Source organism: Nicotiana tomentosiformis, chromosome 11, assembly GCF_000390325.3.
Source record: "Nicotiana tomentosiformis chromosome 11, ASM39032v3, whole genome shotgun sequence".
Taxonomy (NCBI): Eukaryota; Viridiplantae; Streptophyta; class Magnoliopsida; order Solanales; family Solanaceae; genus Nicotiana; species Nicotiana tomentosiformis.
The window spans coordinates 108,037,678-108,049,851 of record NC_090822.1 but is presented as its reverse complement, the minus strand read 5'-3'; the positions used below and the strand labels follow the sequence as shown (position 1 = coordinate 108,049,851).

General features: G+C 33.5%; 1 protein-coding gene across 1 annotated transcript; it reads right to left on the bottom strand.

Moving 5' to 3' along the window:
- Positions 1-5,310: 5,310 nt before the first annotated feature.
- LOC104086305 (heavy metal-associated isoprenylated plant protein 3-like) lies at positions 5,311-6,540 on the bottom strand. Its single transcript, XM_009590543.4, has 3 exons — positions 6,373-6,540; positions 6,028-6,264; positions 5,311-5,905 (listed from the first exon to the last, which is right to left on the bottom strand). Exons 1-3 carry the CDS (start codon positions 6,530-6,532, stop codon positions 5,586-5,588), a joined length of 717 nt encoding a protein of 238 aa, XP_009588838.3. The 5' UTR covers positions 6,533-6,540; the 3' UTR covers positions 5,311-5,585.
- Between the last annotated feature and the right edge of the window lie 5,634 nt (positions 6,541-12,174).

Below are 12,174 nucleotides of genomic sequence, written 5' to 3'. Positions count from 1 at the left end.
GGTAGACAAGTATGAAACATGGTAAGTAAACAGTGATAACATATATAGGCAAATAATACGGTCTACAACTGAATAGTGAACACAAAGTCCTCAATTATCGGATACCTCCTCAAAGGGAATACGTGATAGTCAACACCAAATCAACGGTCACATATCAAGTAAGGGACTTATGAGTCCTTGGACTCCTTATCAAGTATTTCGCATGATTATGCCGAGACGAGCGGCCCGATTCCATAAAAGTATTTCATAGAACTACTGAGGAGAACGGACCGATCCCATAAGAGTGTGATACATAATCCTACCGAGACAAATGACCTGTCCAATAAGAATATGAAACATGATACTACTGAGGCGAATGTCCCGATCCCATAAGAATATGTTACTCTGCCGAGGCGAATGACCCGATCCCATAAGAGTGTGTTACGTGATACGACCGAGCCGAACGGACCGATCCCATAAGAATATGTTACTCCGCTGAGGCGAATAGCCCGATCCCATAAGAGTGTGTTACATTATACCGCCGAAATGAACGGCCCGATCACATAAGAGTATTGTTGGGGCGTTCAGCCCGATCCCATTAGAATATAAAATTTTGACGGGTCACTGACCTCACTCACGAATATACGTGTGAGTTATAAAATTCAAGAAAAACTATCGGACGAATACGCACAACACGAAAGAAATTCATAAAGGAAAGTAGAATCACGGCTAATCAAGTAGCTCGTCAAGTATCTAAAATGTTAAGTACTGTACGCGAGTCTAGTCACAGACTTAATGTAAATTAAAGCATTTAAACATGCAAGAATAACTCAAACTGCATGATTAAAGCATGGCGGGAGTCTAAGTCTACCCAGACATAATCAGGAATTCTAGCATACGCACGGACACTCGTCACCTCATACGTGCGTAGATCCCACAACATGTACCACATAATAAATATAACACCTACGGGATAAATTCCCCCTCACAAGGTTACACGGGAGACTTACCGCGCTCCGAAATCTGATAACCGACTCCAACGCCTCTCTAACTCCTCAAATAGATGCCAAAAGATATGAAAATAATCAAATAACATGAAAACCAATCAAAATATACTTCAACACTCATAATTTAACAATTTATAACAATTTTCAACTCTACTGGAAAAGTCAACAGAGTCAACCCCCAAGCCCACGTGTCGGATTCTAAAAATTATTGAAAATAAATATTACCCATAATCTATATAGTCTATATCGAGAAAATCATCCAATTTAGTCCATGAATCGACCCTCAAATCAAGGATTTACAATTTCTCAACTTTGAGGCGCAAAATCCCAATTTCTACAATCCAAATACGGATAAAAATAAAACCCAACAGAACTAATCATGGAGAAACATCAAAATAAAGGTTATATATTTACCTCCTTGTTGGGACGAAAACAACGCCGCAAAAAGCACCTCAAACGGAGCTCTAGAACTCGAGATATGTTCAAAATACTAAAACTCTCGGTATGCCCATTTAAAACACTGCCTAGGTGATTTTTGTTCTTCGCCTTCGCGGGACACCTTCGCGTTTGCGAAGAGAAATTTTTACGTTGACCGGTCAAATAGAATTCCTTCTTCGCATTCGCGGAACCACTCTCGCGTTCGCAAAGAATAAAAGTCCGCACCAGAAACCAACAATATTTGCCGATATATAAATGGGCACAACTCTCTCATACGACCTCGGAATTCGACGATTATCACTGCTATGATTCCGTAATTATGATACGGGTCTAATGGCTCAATCTAATCACAAGTCAAAGGCCATTTGCTCAATATAGTGCCCTTTATGCCCGAAGAAACAACATCGAAATATCAAATAAGAGCGCGACACAAGCCAAACACGCCTGAAACACACCCGGGACCCCACCCAACCATACCAATGCATCCTAAAATATGATATAAACTTAATTGAAGTCTCAAATCATGTCAAACTATATCAAAACTACGAATCGATGATAAAATTATTCTCTCAACTTTCTAACATTTAAACTTCGATGAACGCGTCCGAACCATATCTCGACATTTCGGAATGACACCAAACTTTATGTACAAGTCACAAATCATAATACGAACCTATTCAAAGGCTCAAAATCCAAAACGGGCATCGATAATATCAAAGTCATATTCAACCCAAACTAAGAAAATTTTAAAAACCATCAAAATGCCAACTTTTTTTCACAATAAGCGTTGAAATGCTCCCGGACAACCCGATACTCAACCTGAACATACGTCCAAGTCTGAAATCATCATACGAACCTATTGTAACCTTCAAATCCAGATTCTGAGATTGTTTACTCATAAGTCAAACCTTGGTCAACTCTTCCAACTTAAAGCTTTCGAATTGAGAATTTTCCTTCCGAATCAACTCTGAACTTCCCGAAATTCAATTCCGACTACGCGTACAAGTCATAAAATATGAAGTAAAGCTACTCAAGGTCTCAAACTGCCGAACGACATGTTAGAGCTCAAAATGACCGATCGGGTCGTTACAACACGCTGAAACCTTTGCACCTCATGATCTCTGCCTTGATACCATGTTACCTAAGCTCAATAAGCTATTGAAGGTCTCAAAGTTTTGCCATGCAATCCATAAATCAACACGGTCGGTAGCTAAGTAGAAGTAGAGAGAAGATACAGTCGAAAAGAGAAAAAATATTTTTATTAGTTAGTCAAATACAACGTGTGCATCCTTATATATCTCATTGTGCACTAATAACCTTCTAACTAACTACTAACAGACTAACTCCCTCTAGTTTCTAATTATTGCAAATTGACCCCTCACTAACTCTTTTGTTTATTATGTTAACTATCACAACACATATTGTTAGTTTATCTGAACATGCTATTATTTGTTTCTTTTTTTCTGGATTGTACCTTATTATTGGAATTGGGAAAGTAACCTTACAATCTTTAATTACAAAGAAGATCTTAGTACACACTTCAATTAAGAACAATACAAAGAACCAGCAAAATTCCAAGGCAGTAAAAGAGAACAAATAACGAATTCTCTTCTCTAACAGGCACAAGCATGCTAGGATCATTATAATAGTCCTCATGTACAAACGCATAGGTAGAAACTGGCAATGAATGAATGTAACGGAACTGCTCAGTACTCTGCTCGGCCTTGTTGCCTTCAATTCTGCCACTTTCTTCTTTTTCCTCCACTGCAGCGCCAGATTCTTCATTTGGTTCAGGCGCGACTAGTTCAACTCTCTTCTTCAGTTTCTCCTTTAGTTTCTTTTGCAGCTTCACTGGATTCAATTTGCCAACTAATTTTACCATGAACTTTGTTCCCTTCTGCTCGACTGAAACCCCTGATGAATTTAGGCCTTTATTATCATGCAAAACTTGAATGCATTTGTGAATTCTTGATTTGCAACCTTTACAGGCACAGTGCATGTCTATTTCAAATTTTGCGGTGACATTTTGATCGCGTTCTTCTTCCATCACTTGATTGGAACACGAGATATGTAGAATGACAAAAGTGGTTGTGTGTATTTTTTTCCACAAGCTCTGTGCAGCTCTGTTCTTGTAAGATTAAGAAGGTGATGCCTCCATTTTTATACATGTTATATAGTGCGCAATATCAGGTTAAATGTTTTAAGACATTCCACAAATTTCAAACCGCGTGCATGGTACTGAGAAATTGCCTTCCAATTTAAGGGCAACTGTCCTTGTGGCCGTGCATTTTACTCACTCGGCTTATTACGCGAGTGTGAATCTTTGACTTTTGTGTTGTGGGGTTCCTAGCCTTTAACTCCTACCATAATCTTTGCATACAACTTTCACTCTCAACATTTTGGAAAAGGTTGCTCCTATATAAAAACAGCCAAGGATCAAGCCACTAAAGCAAGGCCTTTAGTCCCCAAATTTTGAAGGCCCCAAATTTATTTTTTATTTTTTAACTCGTATTTGTATTGAGATCCTGACTAATCTAAATTCGTACCGCGTAAGACCTAGTAAAAGAGAGAACACGTTTTAATATGATTTTTTTTAACCACAGGACTCGAACCCAATATATTTAATTAAGGTCAGTTGGATCAAATACATCTCACAACAATCTTTAGAGGCAGGGTCTAAATATATTGGGTATGTTAAAATAAAAAATAAAATATTTTATAAAAATTCAAGATAACTTTTAATTAAGTAGTGATGTAACCGTTTGAGCAAAAAATGAAAGAGAATCACTCCCCCTAAACCCTTGTCGCGAATATAAAACTTTTCATTATTTAAATTTTACGAGTGACATCATTAGTGAGGTATCTATATGAATTTGGTTCTATTATCTAAGATCAACAATATCTTAGGAGAGACTAAATTATTTATAAAAGAAACTATTAACAACTGATGTTAGGCCAAAATTCTATATTTTTAGCACATTACTCGCCCTATATTTTGTTGGTTTAAGTGAGTTATTGTGTGACAATTGCGCTAAATTGTGTTGTTCTAACTTCTATGTGTAGGAATATCGGAATGAATCATCGATATTATGATAATTTTTTTTTCCTTCTGAAAAGCCCCAAATTAAAAATTGGCTTTAGGCCACCAATCTTCTTGGGCCGCCCTGTATAAAAAGTCAAACTTCAAAGAGTGTTTGTATGAAGTCACCTATGTTAGGATCGTTTTACCCCACCCACCCCATGTGGGATTTTTCGGAATCCAGATTTAGTCGGGCCCAACGTAGGTACTGAACACCAGATGAAAAACCTTTAAAAAAATTCGTATCGGTATATACCATTTACATAGGTGATCGAATTTGTTGTAGCTCTCTAAATATACTATTTCACATAATGATCAAGCGGATAAAATATCAAAGGATTAATATTTTTTCATTTGTTCATTTTCCACTTACAAAATTTGGTTATATGAAACGGCAATTCGTGGAATTAAGAAAGGTAAAGTTTCTTCTGGTTTTCAGATACATAATAATAGACGCGGGCGGATCCGATGGAACTGTATTCATATAAGGGCTTGAGGATTTTACAAATAAAAGTGTGGTAAACATTAGAAACCTTACTCAACGCGAATTAATTCACTTGGACTCCAATAATGATACAAGACTTAACCCTTAATCTTCGTTCCACAAAAATGAAAACGAATGAAAAATCTAAATTGGGACGGCGTATCAATTTAACATTGAGTAATAAAGCCACGCATTATATGATACTAATAATGTGTCTCAAATGAATGGTTCAATATATGTCGACAAAAGAAATTAAACACATATATCTCCTTAAAGGAAACATAAACTAAAAAGGACAAAAGAAGAAAAGAAACAATAGATACAAAATAAATGCAGAAATCAAAGTGATTTAGAAAGCGTTAATTACAGCTCCTAAGACATTGATCTGAAGAAGAGATCAAATCCAAATATTCTTTCTTGTTATATAATAAAATTCTTCTATTAGATTACTCCAATATATAATATCTACACAGTAAGGGAATATGAAACTTTTAGTATTCTATAAACAAAGGCAGATTAGGCAGATTAAAATTTAATTAAATTCCTAATCAGAGTTCTTTAATTCCTCCTTTTCTCCTTCTTAAACTCAGCAATTAGCTCACATAATTCTGCAGTATTCAGCTTCTCTATAGACAAATCGATCACAATATTCTGGCCCATAACCATGAACTTTTGGACAGCAAATTGGTTTCAAATCACATTCCAGGACAAAGCAATCACAATATTGTGGCCCGTAATAACCATGAAAATTTGGACACCAACAAATTGGCTCCACATTTTCTTCCTTTTTCTCCTTTTGAACAATCTTGACTGATTTTTTCAGCTTCTCTTTCAGTTCTGTCACTAGACACTCAATGTCCATTGCCCCATCCACTGTCACCAAGTTCTTTGACCTATCTATAAATATTCCTTGAAACCCTTTTTAATATCATATAAAAATAATTCAGTCAATTAGAAAAAGTCCATCGAATAATTGAAAAGGAAATTTAAATATAAGAGGTAGAAAGGGACCATGAAAATTGTAAAAACGAAATCTTTACCTTCGGTTTTGGTGACAATTTTTTGCATTTTCTTAATGCATTTGTCACATCCAAGAGATATTTCCAGCATGGTTTTCTTGGAAATCTCTTTCTCTTCATTTGGCTTTGGAGAAATTAGCTCCACCGATTTCTTCAATTTCTTCTGAAATTTCTGTTGAAGTTTTAATGGTTCCACTTTGCCAGTCACTGTGACTTTGAATTTCATTTCAGTTTCCTCTATATTCATTGACTTTATACCTTATCATAATTATAGGCAATTTTAAAGAACAATCGATTAGTAGAAATGAAAAGAATAAAAACCTAAATCAAGACATATAAAGATCGTATATCGGTTAATGTTCATACCATACAAATCTTGTGTACACTTGGAAATTCTTTTGAAACAATTCTTGCAGTCACAATGCATGTCTATTTGAAGAACCACTTTAACGTTTTCTTCTTCTTTCTTCTTTCCCTGCTGTTTGGAACTCATTTTTTTTTCACATATCACAGCAAAATGAAACATTATAAAACAAACTAAACATAGACATATAAATAGTTACCAAAGAAAAAGGAACCCGGTCTCAACTTCCATTTACGGGCATTGCGTGTGTTTGGTTTGTAAGAAAAATGGTGTTACAATTCCTATATCACTTTTTTTTAATTACTTTTTTACTGTTTTAGCTAAGTTAGAAAATTTCCATATAAAAGCAAAGCTTCCCGCAGAGGTAATAATAATAGAGGACAAAAGATGGAAGTGCATGCTTTGGTAGTATTAGGTGGGTTTTTCTGATGCTTTAAATGGAAAAGTTTCCACTTATAATAGAAAAATTAATCCATGTATAGAAACTCGACGATAAGAACTTAAAAGAGCATAGTATTAGGTGAGTTTTTCTGATTAATGTATTGCCTATTAATAGTAATCACGTACAAATATCTCACAACTTCTTTTGAAGTCAAATACCAGGTCTATATCAAAATCAATTTCACCCACTTTATCTACTTGTAACATGAAACTTAAAAATTTCTTTTTTGTCACTAGAACAGTTAAGTCACAATTTTTTTTATCTTAATCATATTAAAGTAATTGAGTTTTACCCTTTCTATCAGTAAACATACTAATTTTGCCCATTATAACCATAAAATTTACCCATCAATGTGATTTTATATATATATATATATATATATATATATATATATATATATATATATATATATATATATATATATATATATATATATAGTTTAATAACTTTACCATTATAGTACTTAGCTACTTTAATGTGACAAAAGTTATTTTGTAACTTTATTTTAAAGTAGTCAATTAAATTGAGTTTCTTTAATGCGACAAAAAGTAATTTTATGACTTTATTTTTATAGTAAGTAAAATGTGTTTTCACAGATTGACATCTGATCCAAACTAGTATCCGCCAAAAAGTAACCGAAATATCCCTTGAGGAATCGGGCAAAAACGTGAAAAATGTACATACATACTTTTAAAAAGGGTAAAGCCAAACATAAAAATTGGTGCTATTTACTTGTTAATATGATGACATGCTATAATTAAGTAATGATTTTAAGTCGGTTCGCTTGGATTACGCTGAAGTTCAATGAACAGATATCTTGGACTCGAATTAGAAATCTTTGGTTAAGAATAAAGGAGTATTTATTATTTTACCACGACCAAGGGCAGACCCACATGGTGTCAAGAGGTTCAGTTGAATCCGCTTCGTTAAAAATTTATACCGTGTATTATATACGGTCAAAATCGATTCGAGTCAGTCGTACGGACTGATCAAGACGATAATGTTTCGATCAAAGGATATCTACATGACAAGCTCGGTCAAGATCCGAAATAAGGGCAGTTAACTTCGAGCTCTAAGACCGATCAAATGACAAGCTCGATATTATTATCGAGCCCATACCCAAATCGAACTACGAGACAAAGCGGAGATTATCGAAGATGCATGGACCAACCAATATTCACCCTGAATACCGAGACCCCAAGTCAGAATCAAGCTCGGACCAAGGCCGGGGGCTCGATCCAACACCGAGCTCGAGCCAGTATCGAGCTTGCAGATTAAGGCCGTTGCAACCGCACTATGTGAGAGAATCTTGGCGAAAATCGAGTAAAAGACAATATATCATGGGCTCTCCACTACGTATTTTTTATTGTATATAAAGTAGGATCCCTCTCCTATAAGAGGGATGTCAACAAAAGATCAGGGAGAGGAAAAAAGAGGGAATCCCTAGTGTTTATTTTACTCATTCTTTTTGCTCACTATTTTCATTCTCATAGCTAAAGAATACACATATTTTTATTTCTCTACACGATTTATATCAAATTGTATCGCATATCCTTAGAACCATATATAAATCTAACGTTATCCGATTTTTCGAGTAAACATGTATATAAATAAATTATATTTAAAACGGAGAAGATGAGTATATAAATAATATTTGAACCCACTTAAACCAAGTGAAATCCCTGTTGAGATAACCGGATTCGAATCCATACGATGCATATTGCCATTTTTATTTTGTTTGCATTTGGAACGGCGTGTGTGCAAATTAACCATACGGTACAGTACGCGAAGACAAATTGTATTTCAAATCCACCAAGTTTCCCCTTCTAAATTCCTAGTCATTTTTCTGTTTCACTTTATTTTCTTTGCTTGAATACAACAAAAACTATTCCATAGTTTAATCGGCTTCAAAAACAAAACAAAAAAAAATTATCTACAAAGTGAATTTTGGTTCCTTCTTTCTTAAATTTTGATAAAACATGCGAGTATATTTATTGAAATCATTTATTATCTGTTAGTTTAATAATTTAATTATTAATGCCTAATTATTTTATACTAAATTTTTTGCTTTGGTGTATAGCTCTTTTTTCACTAGTTATTGATTTAGCATTTAGAAATCTTTTTAATTCTCTTTTTTCGGCAAGTAACAGCTTCTTAGTAATAACAAAATATTTAAATATCTTAGGGTTAATAAACTTTTGTTAAATTAAATAGAAAGTAGATAAAGTTGTTGGACCTTTTTTAAAATATTTTCAACTTTGTTAAAATCTTAGAGTGCCAACTTTAAAATGTTGAGATTGCATTAAGCACAAAAAGAAGAAAAAAAAGTTATCGAATCATGCTTGTCATAATCGACAACACTTATACTATTAACTACCGTCATTATTTATTGAATTCGCTTGTATAAAATTTTGGGATCCGTCACTAACCACGACTCTGGTTGGTAAATCATATGACGTTGATTTGAAGAAAGAATGTTGTAATTTGTAATATATCATAATGCAAAAAGGCAACAATTGTTTATGAATTGCTTAGTTTTCATTAGAGACCATTCTTTGTTTTTCGCCCGTGCAATGTGTATGTAAAATTAATATTTAGTGATAAAGTGGCAGCAACGGGGGAATAATAACACAAAACCCTCCTTTGGATACTCAGACATGAAATCTCATAGCTCAAACTGCAACCAGGATGATTTCAGGCTACAGAATTCATCGAATTATGATTTCTATGGTTTCTTATATTAAAAAGAATATATCAGTACTAGTACCTTATATTATCTCTCTTTTTCTTTTTCTTTTTCTTTTTCATCAAGCTGATATGCATAATATATATAGGCTTCTTCCTCATACATTTTCTCTGTAATTTCTTTTCTATGCCAAATAAATCGAATGATTAATTTAAATAATCGTCTATCCAACCGTTTAAATTAAAAATTATTGGCACATATTTAATATATGTATATCATCTAGAAAAAATAAAAAATGAATTGCCTCCTATTTGTTTAAAGATCTCCAAAGCAAGCACATGAAAGTTTTATACAAATCCAAGATAGAAATGATAACATGTAGCTACTCTAAAGAGCAACTATTTAGAATTAGTTAGTGTTCTGAATTTTAATTTTTCAGTTTAATTTGTCGAGACACAAATGTATTAAATTATCATAAAATTTAAAAAATTTAATTTTAAATTTTAGGATAAAATAAGTACTTATTAATCCCTAAATAACAACCCAAAAATGGCCATTTGTGTACTTCCACACAAATCTAGGATTCAATGACTGGGTTAGCCCATATCTGTGGTTCGACCCAGGTTCAGTCCATCTACCTGTTGCCCTCTTCCAAGAGACGACAAATACAAAAATCTTCCACTATCGTTTTCTTTTCTCAACAAATGAAAAGAACAAACGTCACTGGTCAAATTATAGCCTTCCAAATAGTTTAATAATTATCACCTCCAAAGACATGACCCCACTCTCTAGTCAATTTGAGGATCATTAATACATCGTATATTGTACAATAATGTAAAACAAATTTTCTGAAATTGTTATAAATATATTATATTATGTATGTTCATTTAGCACTCCGTTATAAATAATCTTTCTGAATAAGTTTATCCATATTGAACTCCGCCGTAAATATGTTTATATATTTAGTACTCTATTGGAAATAAAGCTCCTAGAGAAGCTTATCAGTTTGGTACTCTGTTGTGGATAAATATTACTCTTATAGAAGATTATCTATAACTGGTACAATAACAGCTTACAAGAAACTTACACGACAGCTTGCAATAGGAGCTTACAAGCAACTTATACAGCAGCTTATAGTAGCAGCTTGCAGTAGGAGCTTACAAGCATCTTATACAGCAGCTTGCAGTAGCAGCTTACACAGCAGCTTGCAGAGCAACTTCCTTTCTTCTATAAATAGAAGAGATTTCAGTTCATTATGTACATGAGTTTGAAGTTGAATAATATATCAATCTCTCTATACTTGCCTTCGGTTTATTTACTTTATAACACGTTATCAGCACGAGACTCTGCCATTTTGAACACTTACTTCAAATTTAATTTCTATTTCAGTGTTCATCTCCGTTGTAAGGCGACGCTATTATCTCCGTGGTTAGATCTTATTCATTCTAAGCATCATAAGGCAGATTGTATCCGTAAGGTGGTGAGTTTTTCTTCTTGGCAGTAGTGATGTAGATATCACTTACATCTGGAGTGGCCAAATTTGCATAAATTAATTTGAGCCTTTTTCTTATATTTTAATATATTTATCATCGCTTGCTTGGTTATATGTTACGTATACAGTACCTATTTTGGTATTTGTTTTAATCCTAATTATCTTAATAAAGGACTACAAAGTGACTAACATTGTTAGATCCGCTTAAACTCTAGCAGAGTTTGCAAGAAATATACAACCACCAGAAGTGGTTATATTTCGTATATCTCATTGTAACTATATTTTGTTAACCACTAGAAATGGTATACGCCTATGACCACCAGAAGTGATAATTTAGGCTTTCTATGGTTACAACTGAAGATAAGCTAGAGAAATATTCTCTATATTACATGCACGCCTCGATTTGCTCCTGAAGTAGTAAAAATTTTAAAAGAGGTTAAAGCATCACAATTTGATATGATTAATGCGCGTTTAGATAATTATATTCGATTTCCTAAAGGATGAGAATTTTTGATAAATATTAATTCATTCCCCGAAGTGAATGTGACAATATTAATAAAGCTCGTAAATATGAACGCGCTCTTGATGTAAATATATTACAATTCACCTCTAGAAGAGGTAAGATTGAGAGAATATATACTCAATATTTCGTATTTTAAATTTGCTCTTGAAGAAGTAACACAATTGTAATTCCCTCCTGAAGTAGGAAAATATTATGAAGAGGTGTTTTATTTTGATTAAACAATTATTTTATATTATTTATTTGATTATGATTTTCTCTCATGATACCAGAAGTGTCTAAGCAATATTTGATAGTACAAAATGTATCAACAACTCCTGAAGAGATAACTGTTTTTCCAGAATACACATTACACCAGTAGTGTCTGATAAATATTAGATTATGCATAATAAATGAAGGCTCTCGAATAGCTTATATACAAATATGTCATTCATATTATATGATTATAGTCAAAACATATGTTGTAGTAAATCTGAAGTTTACTAATGCAAATGACTATCATATTGAAACTACAAATGACCGGAAGATTGAAAATCTTCATGTTTTCACAATCATAGGAGGTAAAATAATATGAATGTGAGAAGTGACCCGCCTTATTCTTCAATTTGTACTATATCATGTATCACAGTAAACCAGAAGTTTACTAGTGCAAAAGCAGTCACAT